We start from the raw sequence: 13,880 nt of genomic DNA, 5'->3' as shown, positions 1-13,880 counted from the left end.
CCAAGGTTAATGGCTACAGCACAGTAGAGCAGAGCTGGGGAGGAAAGGGCACTGGATTACAGGGCAGGGAGAGGCATCTAGAGCCAGACCCAGGTCACTGCCTAAGATCTACGGTTAAATAGGATGCCTCAGATGGAGACAGGAAGGTCAGCATGGGATATGGTGAAGATGGGGGTCCTTGAGGGTACCCACAGAAAAACTTTCAAGAAGTTGCTAGAGACGGGCTGGCAGATCAAATCAGAAGCGGGAGCGGGTAGCAGATGTGGCAGGGCCATGGGCACAGGAAGAGAGCTGCCAGAAAAAGGCTTTCTGTAGAAGGGGTGGGCACAGGGCTGGGTTCCAGATACTGCAAAGCCCGAGGAGAAGCAGAAGCTGCAGCAAGGCCCTCAGAGAGAATGAACTCTTGGGTAACAGAGACAGGGTAGTCTATGAAACAGTCTCTTAGCAGCTATGACAAGAACATGGTATTGGGTCTACAGGAGGAAGGAGACAAGAGGACAAGGGGATTATTGGGCTTATCAAGCTGGTCAAGAAAATACCAGGGCAGTGGTGGCGCACACCTTTAATCCCAGCACTTGGGAGGCAGAGGCAGGCAGAGATCTTTGAGTTTGAGGCCAGCCTGGTCTACAGTATGAGTGAGTTCCAGGACAGCCAGAGCTACATAGTGAGACCCTACCTTGAAAAACCACACACACACACACACACACACCAAGAAAACACCAGGTTAGGTACCACAGAGGAAACTGAGGACGTGGTAAGCCCTGGAGCAGCTAGGTCAGATGCTAACATCTACTTGGCTAGAGGAACAGAGAAGAGGGAGAGCTTGTTAATAGAGAAGACAGGACACCAGGTAGAACAATAGAGCCAAAAGGCGTGAGATGCACCCTGACTTCTCACTATCCCCAGAAAGGAAACACCCAATGACAAAGAGCAACAGCAAGAAAGGATAGGAGTCAGATCTGAGGGTGAACGGGCTAAGACAGGTTCCAGCTCAAGCATAATTGTGTCCCTTGTGTCCCTAGTGTCCCTAACACCTGCCAGCAACGCTGTGAGCTGTGGAACTCTGGCCTCCTGGCCCTGAAACACACCTGCTACAGAGAAATTGTTCAGGGGGGGTAAGGTCTGGTCAGGGGCCTCGGGCCTCTCCTTATACCCAATGAAAGATCCATCACTCTTCAGAAGGAAGTACCGTGGCCTCCAGGTCTTGATGTATTCACCTGAAACAAGGCAAGAGGAGAAAAAGTCAGGGCAAGGTTAAACAGTGTCCCAGCAGACAGGCAGCCCAGGGTGACAGTGACTCACAAGGGTACCACATTGGGAAGAAGGTAGATGAGAGTCTCTCCTAAGGGAACCTTGGAGGTGGCATCTGCTGACGCAGGCTGGAGCACTGCACTGGGCCCAAGTGATCCACAGGTTGTACCTGGCAGGAAGTTATCTGCAGTAGTGTCCCAGGGCAACACTGCCTTAGTAAATATGGCAGTAGCAAGCTCTCAGTGCCAACATGGACTGTCCTAAGGGATGCCCGGAGCTCTAAACAAGAACTGCTCTCAAGGTTCCTGCGCCAACTTGCTGCTTCCACTGCCTCGCCTTAGCCTGTTGGTGAGCATGACAGTTTCTTCAGAATTCAACTATGGCTGCTGGTGTCTGCTTGCTGAAAAGGACTGGACTGCAGCTGCTGAGTCATATTTGGTGTTTCTTTGGGACTGAACTGCTGAGAAAGATCAAACTTGCCCTCAAAGAACTGTTGGTAAACAGGCCCACTTCCCCCACATCCTAATAACTTTTCCACTACCTCTGCTGGGTGGTGGGCTAGGAGAGGTGGAACACTTATTTATTTATTTATTTTTTATTTTTTATTATTAGGTATTTTCCTCATTTACATTTTCAATGCTATCCCAAAGGTCCCCCATACCCACCCCCCCAATCCCCTGCCCCCCCACTCCCCCTTTTTGGCCCTGGCGTTCCCCTGTACTGGGGCATATAAAGTTTGCAAGTCCAATGGGCCTCTCTTTGCAGTGATGGCCGACTAGGCCATCTTTTGATACATATGCAGCTAAAGACAAGAGCTCCCGGGTACTGGTTAGTTCATATTGTTGTTCCACCTATAGGGTTGCAGTTCCCTTTAGCTCCTTGGGTAATTTCTCTAGCTCCTCCATTGGGGGCCGTGTGACCCATCCAATAGCTGACTGTGATCATCCACTTCTGTGTTTGCTAGGCCCCGGGGTGGAACCCTTATTAAAAGTAGTTTACAAAAAAATATATGCCTACAATGCTGGGCTACAGAAGAAAGGGCAGATTGCTGCTCCATGCTATGGAGCAGCTGAACCATTACTTCTGCCTGAAGCAAAGAAGCCAATCACAAAAGAGCACACATGGAGGGCCATTCTGACTTTCAATATTCCAGCTGTGTGACAGTGTAAGTGACAGGGATTTTGTAAAAAGCACTGTTCACACTTTGAATTTTGTTCTTTTGCCAGGCTAGTAGTATACAGAGGACTCTCAGTCAACCCTGCAATCTCGAGTGTATACTACCTAAATTCTTCCAGTCCGGCGTGGCTATACTATGATGCTCATGGAACTTAGGAGTGGCATGCTTATAATTTATGACATGTCTTCCTCAAATGACAAGAAGCTCTGTCTGACTGTCTATGCCCATTTATATAAAATGTCCAGAGTGAAGATGAAAAGTGGCTTAGAGGTTGCCTGGGGTTACCTGGGATTGCCTGGGGTGAGGTGGGACTATGAGAGCCAATGTGAGAAAGGTTCTTGTAGGTAAAACTGTCGAACACTGAAAGCCAGCAGTGATGTCTCACAGCTGCAATCCCAGCACTAGGAAGGCTGTGGCAGAAAGATGGCTGGAAGTTCCAGGGCTACCCTGGGTTACATAGGGAACTCCAGGGCAGCCTAGTCTAGAGTGAGACCAAACAGTCTAAAACTGATTGCAATAATGGCTACACAGAGACAGCAAAGGCAAGAATCTGAGGCCAGCCTGCATAACACAGGGACAGCTTGTTTCTGAAGAGGAGAACTGTACACTATGACCAAGTAAATATATACTTCAGCTACCAGCTGGAGCCTCCGTCTTCCAGTCACTTGCTAACTGTCAAACACAAAGGAAAGGGAAAGATGGGAGGCACCAATGTTTGTTCTCCAGGCCTTTCAGGAAACGCAGAGTTACTCCCTTGGCCACATATATGGGAATATACAAGAAGAGCAGCAGTGTAGACATCAAAGGGATGGAGAGTATTCACAAAGGATCAGCCCACAAAAGTTACCATGGCAAAACTGGAAGAGTCTACAATGGCACCCAGCATGCTGTTGGCACTGCTACAAACAAGCAAGCTCAGGGCAGGAGGGTTGCCAGGAGAATTAATGTGGGTATTGAGCATATGATGCATTCTAAAAGCTGACGGCTTCCTGAACCAAGTGCGAGAAGATCATCAGAGAAAGAAGGAAGCCAAAAAGAAAGGTTCCTGGGTTCAATGGCCATGCCAACCTGCTCCCCACTGCCATCCCAAAAGATCTACAAATGAAAGGGGTTCAAGTTGATGAACTCCCTATGAATTCAACTTAGGAGATATAAAGATAAAAGGAAAATGACTCGAAACAGAAAACAAAAGACAGAATCTATGAAAACAAGTCACTGTAATAAAGCAGTTCACCACCTTGACTGACAGACGCTATCTCGATATCTCGGAACAGAATGGATCAACATGACAGAGGGCAAGACAAACAGCCTTTGCTGCTGTCACTGTCACAAAGCAGAGACTGCAAGGTTCCCTGAGGTCAGGAGCAATACCAGGATGTCTGTTTTCACCAATGCTAACAAGCAAACTTACTATCGGCTCACGACTGACTGAAGTTCCATTCTACAAAGTAGCTGAACTGTCACTTAGGTCTTTTTTTTTGGGGGGGGGGGGCAAAAATATAAAAGGCATCCACACTGAAAAGGAAGAAGTAGTGGAATTGCCTTTATTTGCAGGAGACAAGAGGCTACATAGTAAAAACCACAGAAGAATCCAAACACAGCTGGGATGTGGCTCAGCTGTAAAGCCCCTGTCTAGAAAATAAGAAGCTGGGTGCCAGCCTAAGCAACGCATAATCCGGGCATGGGAGATGAAGCAGGAAGACCAGGACTTCACTATCATCCTCAGCCTCACAGCAAGTTCATGGAGAGCTCTGGCTTTCTGGGAATGTGGGAGAGAAGCCAAGCATCGTGGCACATGACTCTATAGTCCTAGCTACCAAAGGCTGAGGTAGGAGACCTGTGTGAGGCAAGTGTTTCAGGCCAGCCTAGGCAACATAGCAAACAGCAACAATGGGAGAAACAGGAGGATGACAGAGAGGGGAAGGAAAAAAGACAGGCAGGCAGACAGACGGGCAGACTAGCTGACCAGCCAGGTGCAGTTGTGCAAACCCGTAAGCTCAGCACAGAGGAGGCTGAGCCAGGAGGAGCAGCGTGAGCTCAAGGCCAGGTGGTGGCACATCACTGAGCAGGAGTGGCTTAGGCAGGAGGATCACCAAGCATTAAAGACTAACCAGGGCTACATAACAAGGCTATAATGGACTCATATAAATAAAATAAAGAAATCTTTAAAAAATTATTCATTTATTTTATGTGTGAGTGCACTATAGCTGTCTTCAGACACACCAAAAGAGGGCATCAGATCCCATTACAGATGGTTGTGAGCCACCATGTGGTTAGTGGGAATTGAACTCAGGACCTCTGGAAGAGCAGTCAGTGCTCTTACCTGCTGAGCTAGCCCAAAAAGCTAATTCTTAAATTCATGAGGAATTGCAAGGGACCCCAGAGCCAAACTGAGTTCATTTGTTTAAAGACCTTCATTTCTCAACTTTAGAACGTATTACAGAGCTACAGTAACTGCAACATCATGGCATAAGCAAACATGACACAGCAGGGCAGGCAAGAGTCAAACCCTAACAAAGCACTTCCAGCCCATCGATGCTCAGGGAGGCCAAGAGAAGCCAGTGAGAAGGACACTGGGACAGCTGGACTCCACCTCACACATACACAAAACTCTATTTTAAATCAATACTTAATAGACTGTATAGGAGTCAATCTTTGTCACCTCAGATTTAGTTGTCAATGACACCAAGAAAGAAAGAAAGAAAGAAAGAAAGAAAGAAAGAAAGAAAGAAAGAAAGAAAGGAAGGAAGGAAGGAAGAAATGCAGGATTGATTCAAGGTGTAAGACAGAATAGCCACAAAACCACTGCCAAGTAGAAGCTGCCAGCTGCAAAGGCAGAGTCTGGCTCCAGTGTCGATGCGATGATGCTGTGCGATGTGGTGCGTGCGATGTGGTGCGTCTGGAGCAGGTGAGGCACAGGGATGGGAGGCACAGCAAGGGCTGTAAGGGGCTGGGCGGAAGAGTTAGACTAAATGACTGCTTAGTGGGTTCCAGGGTTAGAGAAACAGTGGGTACCATAGATATATTAAGTGACACTCAATTACACAAGTTTAAAAGGTTTATTTCATATTATGGGAATTTCACCTTGATTAAACAAACAAACAAACAAACAAACAAAAAGTTAGAAAAACTCAAGCTGGGGCTGTAGCCCAGAGCACTTGTTAACATGTACAGGGCCCTGGTCTAGGATCTACAACACATCTTACTTTAAAAAAAAAAAAAACAAAAAACAAAAAAACCCAAAAAACCCAAAAATAAGCAGCAACAACAAAACACCCTAAAAGTATCAGCTATAGCTTGGGTGGGGCATGGGGTGCTGAAAGCTGTCCTTCTGGTTTTTTGTTTGTTTTTTCCGAGACAGGGTTTCTCTGTGTAGTCCTGGCTGTTCTGGAACTCACTCTGTAGACCGAGAGACCGAGGCTGGCCTCGAACTCACGAGATTCGCCTGCCTCTGCCTCCCAAGTGCTGGGATTAAAGGTGTGCGCCATCACGCCCAGCCTTCTGTTTCTTTATCTGGACCCTGGTATAGGTGAACTAATGAGCCAGGCACTTATCCGAGGTGTTCCATTCTTTAACAAGAAGCCTACAGGCAAAGGAAAAATAAATCCTCACAGTCTAACCCTTACAGTCAAATGAGAAAACGGAGTCAGAGAGCCTCACTTTCCTGGCGAGACCTATAGGGCTGGCTTTCTGGGATGGCTCACACTAGAATCCAGTGTTCACCCTCTGACCACTATACTGTCTGCCTCCACACCAGCAGGGGAGTCAGAGTGTTCTGCTAAAGGTGGTGGTGATATGCTAAAGTCGAGTCACAAATAGGAGCTGGTGGCAGTCACACCCTCCGGTCAGTCATACCCTCAGACCCTGCTGAGTATGAGGTACCATACATACAGGCCAGGCCTTGAGCCCATGCCAGTTTAGCATCAGAGGCCCAGGGTCTCCCTTTAGCTCTGCAGCCTTGTGCCAAGGCCTCTGGCAATCACTATTGCTGCTAGTCTGCCCTGAGAAGGCATTCATGAAAACTCAACACAGCCTTGCCTGGGCACAGCCTGAGACCAACAGACTGGGAATAAACCAGTACAACCACCAGCCATTTTAACCGCCAGGAATGGGAACGGATTAGCACAGATGCCCTGTTATCGGGGGCAAAACAGAGCCCTCCTTCTCCCAGCCAGCACTCAGATGACCCAAGAGTGCACCTGTGTGCACATGCATTGTGTATTCTAGGCAGGTGAGCCAGACAACAGACAAGCACAGGCCAGGAGCCAATTCAACTGAGCCCTTACCACAAAAACAGACATGAAGCCCTAGAAGGAGCCAGACCGAGACTTGTTTTGTCAGCTAAGTCTGGTCTACAGACAAATTCACCACCACTCAGTAGTCACCACTCTAGCCACCTCCCCACATCCCAACACCTTAACCCAGTAAGCCTAGGGAAACTCCAGCCAAGGGACAGGAGTCCAACAGGCTGACACACCCTACCACAGCTGCCATTACATACGATCACAATCATTCATTCAGCAGTTGTTTGCTGAGTGCCTACTGTATGTGAAACATTTCTGGAGGCAATCAAGACACCACAGTAAATATACCACATGGAAACCCTGCCTAAAGGGTGCCGACATCAGACACCTGAATTGTTAACTCATCTTACAGACTCAGAGCCAAGCATAGTAGCACATACGTTGAATCCTAGCACTAGGGAGGCTGAGGCAGGAGGATTACTGCAATGCTGGCATAAGCCTGGGGTACCAACGTAAGATCCCATTTCAAAATACCAAAAAAAGACACAAGACAGGTGGCACAGTTTACCCAGTGTCACATTAAGATGAAGTGGCAGAGCCAAGGTCAGAACCTGTCAGATGTCCATACTTGGATGGCTGCATTTGACAGTCTCAAACTCAGGGCTCAGTGAAGGGCTGGGGTACCCTGAATGCTACCCTGCTGTGAAGGCAGCAGAAAATGGGGTTTCATCTATAATTCTGCTGGCCCTAAGCAGCATCCTGTTCATTGGGACTGCTGGTGTCTGTGGCCAGGGATGGCAGGACAGGTTGACATCACCATTTGTTATTCAAATGTGCCCCTCTCACTCCCCTCAGGATGCCCTGGTTGCCCCATCTACCCACATACAGCTGCCTGTGAACCATGGGCCTCCCCCATTCTTCCAGGAAACCACCCCAACCACCAGATGCAGCATGGCTCCTGCTGTAAGCCTCACTCCCTCCTTCCTCTCGTTTGACTTTACTCTGCAGCACAGGCCATGCCACCACTGGATACGAAGGTCTGCCTGGACACCTAATCTCCTCCAGGATGTGTGACATGTCACTACAAAGATGAGGTCTCTGGCTGGCTGGCTCACCACTGTGTCTCCAGAATCTAGAGCAGCTCCCAGCACACAGGAGCCATGCCATGAATTAAGCGCTGAGTGAATACAAGTGTCTGTGGACCAGCTTCCTCCCCAGGAGAATGTCCCTGAAGGCCAACAGTGACAAAGCCAACTCCTTGGCACATGCTGCTTCCTTATCTGTCTCCCAATGTCACATGGCATTTGGTGCAAGGCACAGAGGACCCTGGGCTCTCAAGGTCTACTCTCTTCTTTATCTATGACCTCACCAGGGCCTCTGCTTCCTATCACACAACTAAGTCCTGCCTGGCTCTCAGCATCTCCGCTTCCTTCTGGTCATCTGTAAGGCCGTGGCCGGCAGGGCTTGTTGAGTCTGCTCTGCCCAGCTTCTACCTCACTCTGCTACAGCTACAACATTCCTAGAAACCCCAAGCACACACAGGTCTCAGGCTTTTGTCCTTTTTGTGCCTCCCTCGGGACTCCTTTTCCAGGTGAGTTTGTAGCTCTTTCTCCAGGTGCTTCTTTCTGAAGGCTCTGCTCACTGTCACCTCCCCATGAGCCTGTCTCTGCTCAGTCCCTCGACCTGATTCACATGCCACGTCTTATCACCTAGCATTGTGTATGTCCATTTACTGCGTTACCACTCCCAGCAGAACATGGCCTCTACAAGGTCCCAGAACCTTACAATCGATGACTATTTGATAAATAAATGTTGACTATCACTGGGCTGAGTTTTATGTGACTACTCTGTCTAGACCTCAGCTTCTTTACCTAGAAGATGGGGGCATGAATGAGATCACCAACAAAGATGCAGAGCCTGGGGCGCATTCAGGGTATCCAGCTAGGGCCCTGGGGCAGGGACACCAGGTGCTAGAGGAGAGCAGGATACAAGATGTCGATGCAAAATCTGCTGAACAAAAGTGAGCCCTTACCACGTTTGTGGAGCCAGCCTTCTTTGATGACAGATACCTCATTCATGGTGGCAGCATTCACACGCTGTCACCTAGCTTGAGTGAGCTCAGGGCAGCAGGACATGCAGGAGGCTCCTCGGATACAGTATCGTCTACAAGAAACAAGAGAGGAGCTGTGAGGGTTCTGAGGCGGCCCCTTGTGCTTTCCAGACAGTGGGAACAACCAGGGAGCTGGGGAGAGTTCTTCTCTTGGGGCCCAATTCTGAGGGAGAAACATGGGGTCCTATAAAAGTCAAATATGTTTAGGCTATCCACTGAAGCTCTTCTTTCCTTCCCGCCTATAGCTGCACAGGAAGAGAGCCAGGTAGCCACAGCTCCGCCCCTGCCTCACCCAATGCCCCAGCACTGAGGTAACCCAGGATGAATCAGACAGCCCTGGGCACCTAGGGTGTGCTCAAAGCCACCAGCATCTGCCTACCCCCAAGACAGACAGACTCATGCATGCACTCATCTCTTTCCCAATCAACCTGCCACATTAAGCAAACTACTGCTTCCCCCAAGTACAGGGAGACCCATGTCATTCCCCAACCTCTGCGACCTCTGTGTTCCCACCAGAAGAATGATGAAAAGTCTCAAAAGCTCTGACAGCCCGAGGAACCTACTGCACACACACTTGTCTGAGGCCTAGAGTTGTCCTGGGGCTTGACCAAGGTCCTGGTTCCTTTTCCAAGACCTCTGCATCTGTCCTCAGGGACTAACAGCCAACAGACTAACGGACGCCGAAGCTGCTGCTGAGTTTCAAGTTCCCTGAGCAGAGGGGAGGAGGATGCCTGTGGTCAGCCACCAGCTGGGCCCTTACCTGGAAGCCCGGGCCTGGACAGGGGCCATGGAGCCCAAAGTGCCTTGTGCCTGCCCCTCCCAGCCCAGGGTTATTTGCGGACAGCAGGTCAGGAGCTACAGAGGCCCCTGGAGAAGTGGCAGCTGGCTCTAGGGACAGCATGGGCATCAGCTTTCGCTCGTGCCCCAGGGGAGCGGGTGGGCTGGACACAGTACTGCCTGGCATGTGACAGTGGCAGGCTGCCCAGGCCCTGGGCAAAAGGAAGGGAGCTAAGTGGGAGGAAGCAAAGGAAAGGCAAGGTGGCCAGAGACAGGGAGGGCAGGAGGGTGTGAGCTCACAAGCTGGACTCCAGGCTGAAAAGGAAATGGAGTGTGGGCCCAAACAGCAGCAATGGGCTTCCCTACAAAGACCCCAAACGCACAGGAGCTCAGGGGCCCTCAGTCCTAACCATCCATCAATGTCAGCCTCCCCGCTCGCTCCCTCTCTAAGGCTGAATGGAGGATCCTTTTCCACATCCTCCTGGGGTCTTACCTCCCTGCCCCCAACTCAGTAGCCAAAGAGACCCTCAGAAATGATGCAGTCTTGAGCCAAGCATGATAACACACGCCTTGAATCCGAGCATTTGCAAGGCAGAGGCAGGCAGATTTCTGTGAGCTGAAGGCCACACTGGTCTACAGATTGAGTTCCAGGACAGCTAAACAAACAAACAAACAAACAAACAAACAAAGACTTTGTCTTTCCTCAACTCAAAACCAGCCAGGGCTTCCCAGGTCCTCAGTTTGGCACTCAAGGCTGTCCAGCCTGCCTCCACTGTCTCATTCCTGCAGCTGTCCACTCCCCACCCTGCACACTATCTGCTCAGGCTGCACTCGTCCTGCAGCCCTGGCTCCTCCCCACTCAGGCCTCTCCCATGGTCCTCAGTCTCAGCCTCATCCCTCCATCTACATCTGCCCTCGTCCTTCCATGTCCAGACCCTTCACCGCTCCCCAGTGCACTTAGGAAACAGAACAAAGTCCCCACCCCCACCCCCACTCCAACCCGGTCCCAGGAGTGGTTCCTGAACCAAGGAAGCGAGGGCACACCATGAGCATGGTGACTGCCCAGCCCCTCCAGCCTCCCTGCTTACACCTTCGGGATATTCTCCCTCCTTGGGGGCCTCAGGGAAGCAGTGCACGCTCAGGTTTCAACCTCCAAAGCTGCAGTGAGTACAACTGTAGGCCTTTCAGGCAAACTCCTCCACACCCACCAACACTACTAAAGTGGACCAGCCCCGCTCTGACATTGACAAGCAATGAATGAGCTGATTCTTGCCAACAGGCCCAAGTGTACAAACACCTGAACTCGGCCCATACCACCCATCTTCCCTGAGTGTGTCCTGGGCGCCAGATACTAGAAAACACCACTAAGACACAGTTACAGGCCTCACAAAACTCACATTCTGAAGAGGGAAGTTAGAACCACCACCCCCAAAACACACACACACACACACACACACACACACACACACACCAATGTCAAGGGGTGGAGAGGTGCTGAGAATAATGAGGAACACTGCCCAGTGAACGGCGTTTGAGAAAAGCCTCAGGAACCAAGGGGAGAACAGAGTTCAGAGGAAGCCAGAGACACTGCTCAGGCCCAGGGTTGAGGGCCCCACACCAAAATCCTAAACTGCGCCCAGGTACGGGTCAGTTGTGAATACTTGCTGGTGAGCTGGGTAAGGGACTAAGAGCCCAAAGTGATATTGCCTCTTGAAGGCTCTGAGATCCAGCACCTAGTGTGAGCCTCTGCTGGTGTCCAATGCACAGCCCTCCCCGCAGCTGTTGTTGTTCAAAGCTATGTGAAGGAAGCCAGGTGTGGCTAAGGATGGTCAGGATTTCAGAGTCTGAGAGTCACTGCCAACCTGGTGGTCTTAGGCAGGGCAGTGGCACTCCCAATACCCTACCAGAGGAGCTCAACCATGCCCAAGTGAGAACAGACTCAGCGAAGGGAAGCTATTTACCTTGGGTCTCCCAGCTGAGTGGTAGGGGCCCTGGCCACAGCTCCACACACCAGAGCCACTTTTTACAGTCTCCTTTCAGCAACTAAGAAGGCAGCAGCAGCTCAGGCAGTTAAGAGCAGGGGGAGGAATTGGAAGATCCCCTGCGTCCTGCCTGGCTCCAGCCGTCCTCCCACTAAGGGTGGCGCCTCAGCCGAGGTGTCTGTGACGCAGTCCTGTGGTGATGAAATTCCAGGCAGCACAGCCAAGCAGATGGCCTGTTCACTGAGGAGCTGTGGTCTGAGGACACTCAGAAGGGGGACAGAGACCTGCCTGTGGAACTCAAGAGCACATGAAGACCTTTCCTGACTGCCCTTCTGCAGCACACACAAGCAGGGAGCCACTGTGTCTCCATCACACACTAACTGCTGCTTCCCAGAATGTCCACACTTGAGTGTGCCACAGGGCCAGAGCTAGGGCTGTAGCTGCTGACTACACATGTGCCACCTGGGAGGCAAGGTGAACAGAACAGCGTCCTTACAGAGAAGGATGCCTCAATAAGAAACACACAAATCTCACGAGTTAGGAAGAGATGCAGTGATTATCTCTGCCTGGGAGAGCTAAACCTCAAAAACTCACAGCGCTAAATGTAGCCTACTGTAGGAATGCACACTGGTGAGGTGGTCATAAAAATTATCAGTAATAATTAAAAGTCAGAATTTGGCTATCTGAGCCCTGTAGTCTCCCAGCAGCCACCCTTTCCTGCAGCATTTTTATGGCAGATATTCCTCTGAGCATATGGACATTTTCTACACCATCAGCTTTTATCAAAATGCTCTTGTAAGCAGTGGGCCAGCTAACAGCAGACGGCAGCTACTGAAAAAAAAAAAATAGATCCATTCCCCCATCCCTGACCCCCAGGTCCTGAGTCCCCACAAGCAGATTCTGACTGTCAATGACAGGTTATTTGTTTTCTTTCCGAGCAGTTCCTCCTCTAAGAGCAGTTCCTCCTCTAAGACATAAGGCCTGGATCAGCAGTAGGTGACAGAATTTGAAACAAAATGGGGTGGAGGCTTTCATTGCCACTGTGTCAGCAGGATTCTGCAGCGTCAGGAAGGAACCCCCCACTAATACTGCCATTGGGAAGTGCAGGTCCCTGCCACTCTCCTGCCTCTGAGTTCATCAGTGAGTCTGGCAGGGAAGCCAGGCCACTGAGGGGTGAGTGGCCAGGGCCAGCTGCAGAGGGGAGCGAGCTCATTTTGAGCTGTTTCTGGTGCCAGGCCTGCCTCTGCATATGCTCACTTTATCCACTGCTTTCCTTCCAGAATTGGGCACTCAAGCTAGGGTCTTGTGCACACTAGGCAAGCTCTTTCTCGGTAAGCAGACCCCAACCTTCTTTTTAACTCTTAGAGGTATGGTCTCCAGTTACCTACACTGGCCTAGAACTTACTCTATAGGCCAAGAAGAGCTGAATTTGCAATCCTCTTGGCTCTGCTTCTTGAGTAGATGAGATTACAGGTCTGAAGAATTACAGCCATTCCATATTTTTATTAAGCACCCACTGTTTGCACGATACAGCAAGCCTGTGATAACTGGATCCAGCGATAACTAGACAGGCAAGAGTCCCAGCTTTTCCCTTGCTGATGGAAGGGTCTGGAATGGTTCTCAAAGTGGTATGAGCAGAGCCTGCCTGTGCCCGTGGCTTTCTTCCCTTAAGAAGCAGGTGTATGGAGCCACTGAGGTGCTTCAGTGTGTCTCAGAAGCTAAGCATACTGGAATAGAAGGCCTCTGAGGGAATAGACACGGACGGTGCAACCTCTCAGAAGGGTTTGGGCTGAGGATGGAAGGGTTCTGGCCTTAGTGATCACAAGTCCCAAAGTGGAGGGAGGATGTGGACAGTGTTGGGTCTATGCAAACCTCACAGTCTAAGCCCAGGGAACCTTGTCTTGCTGAGCGTAGCTTGTTCTCTAGACTGCCCATCTAGGACAAGGTGGACCCTACTCTGCTCCTCTGGCCCATGAACTCTGCCAGCTCAGGTCCTTGGTGTCATGTATTAATTACCTCTCGTATCTGGACCCAGAGCTGTGATATTTGGCTTCTACTGGGACCTCTGAATACCACTGAAGATATAGTACATGAGTTAGACAGATGGAAAGACAATGTCTTGAAGATGATTTTGCTTGTGTCTCTAAACCCCAAGCACACTCTTGGGATTGAGTTCAAATCCTTCTATTTTACCAGTTGAACCATACACCTAGCTCTAAAAACAACTTAAACAATGCTACTGAGTGATACATAAGATTAGTGTGGTACCTATGCACTCAGCAACATTGGGGGGGGGTGCGTATGTTTTTTAAATAGCCTTACAGTGTAGGCCAGGCTGG

The 13,880-nt window shown here is 50.1% G+C and overlaps 1 protein-coding gene across 11 annotated transcripts in view; it reads right to left on the bottom strand.

Annotated features, from left to right (window-relative positions):
- The window catches only part of Akt2 (thymoma viral proto-oncogene 2), a 49,275-nt gene that overhangs the window by 23,369 nt on the left and 12,026 nt on the right, over window positions 1-13,880 (bottom strand). For 4 of the 11 annotated variants that reach the window (NM_001110208.2, XM_030241998.1, XM_030241997.1 and 1 more), the window contains 2 exons: window positions 8,705-8,835; window positions 1,089-1,217 (listed from right to left, as the gene is read on the bottom strand). In NM_001110208.2, coding sequence (NP_001103678.1) covers window positions 1,089-1,217; window positions 8,705-8,750 — 175 coding nt within the window. In that variant the 5' untranslated portion in view covers window positions 8,751-8,835. Of the gene's footprint in view, window positions 1-1,088; window positions 1,218-8,704; window positions 8,836-9,345; window positions 9,511-9,542; window positions 9,979-10,052; window positions 10,216-11,520; window positions 12,308-13,880 lie in introns of those variants that run through there. The other 7 variants (XM_030241999.1, NM_007434.4, NM_001331109.1 and 4 more) reach the window with 7 other exon arrangements.

The sequence above is a fragment of the Mus musculus genome, chromosome 7, assembly GCF_000001635.26.
Source record: "Mus musculus strain C57BL/6J chromosome 7, GRCm38.p6 C57BL/6J".
In the NCBI taxonomy this organism is placed as follows: domain Eukaryota; kingdom Metazoa; phylum Chordata; class Mammalia; order Rodentia; family Muridae; genus Mus; species Mus musculus.
The sequence above is the reverse complement of the archived record's forward strand: the minus strand, read 5'-3'. Positions and strand labels throughout refer to the sequence as shown.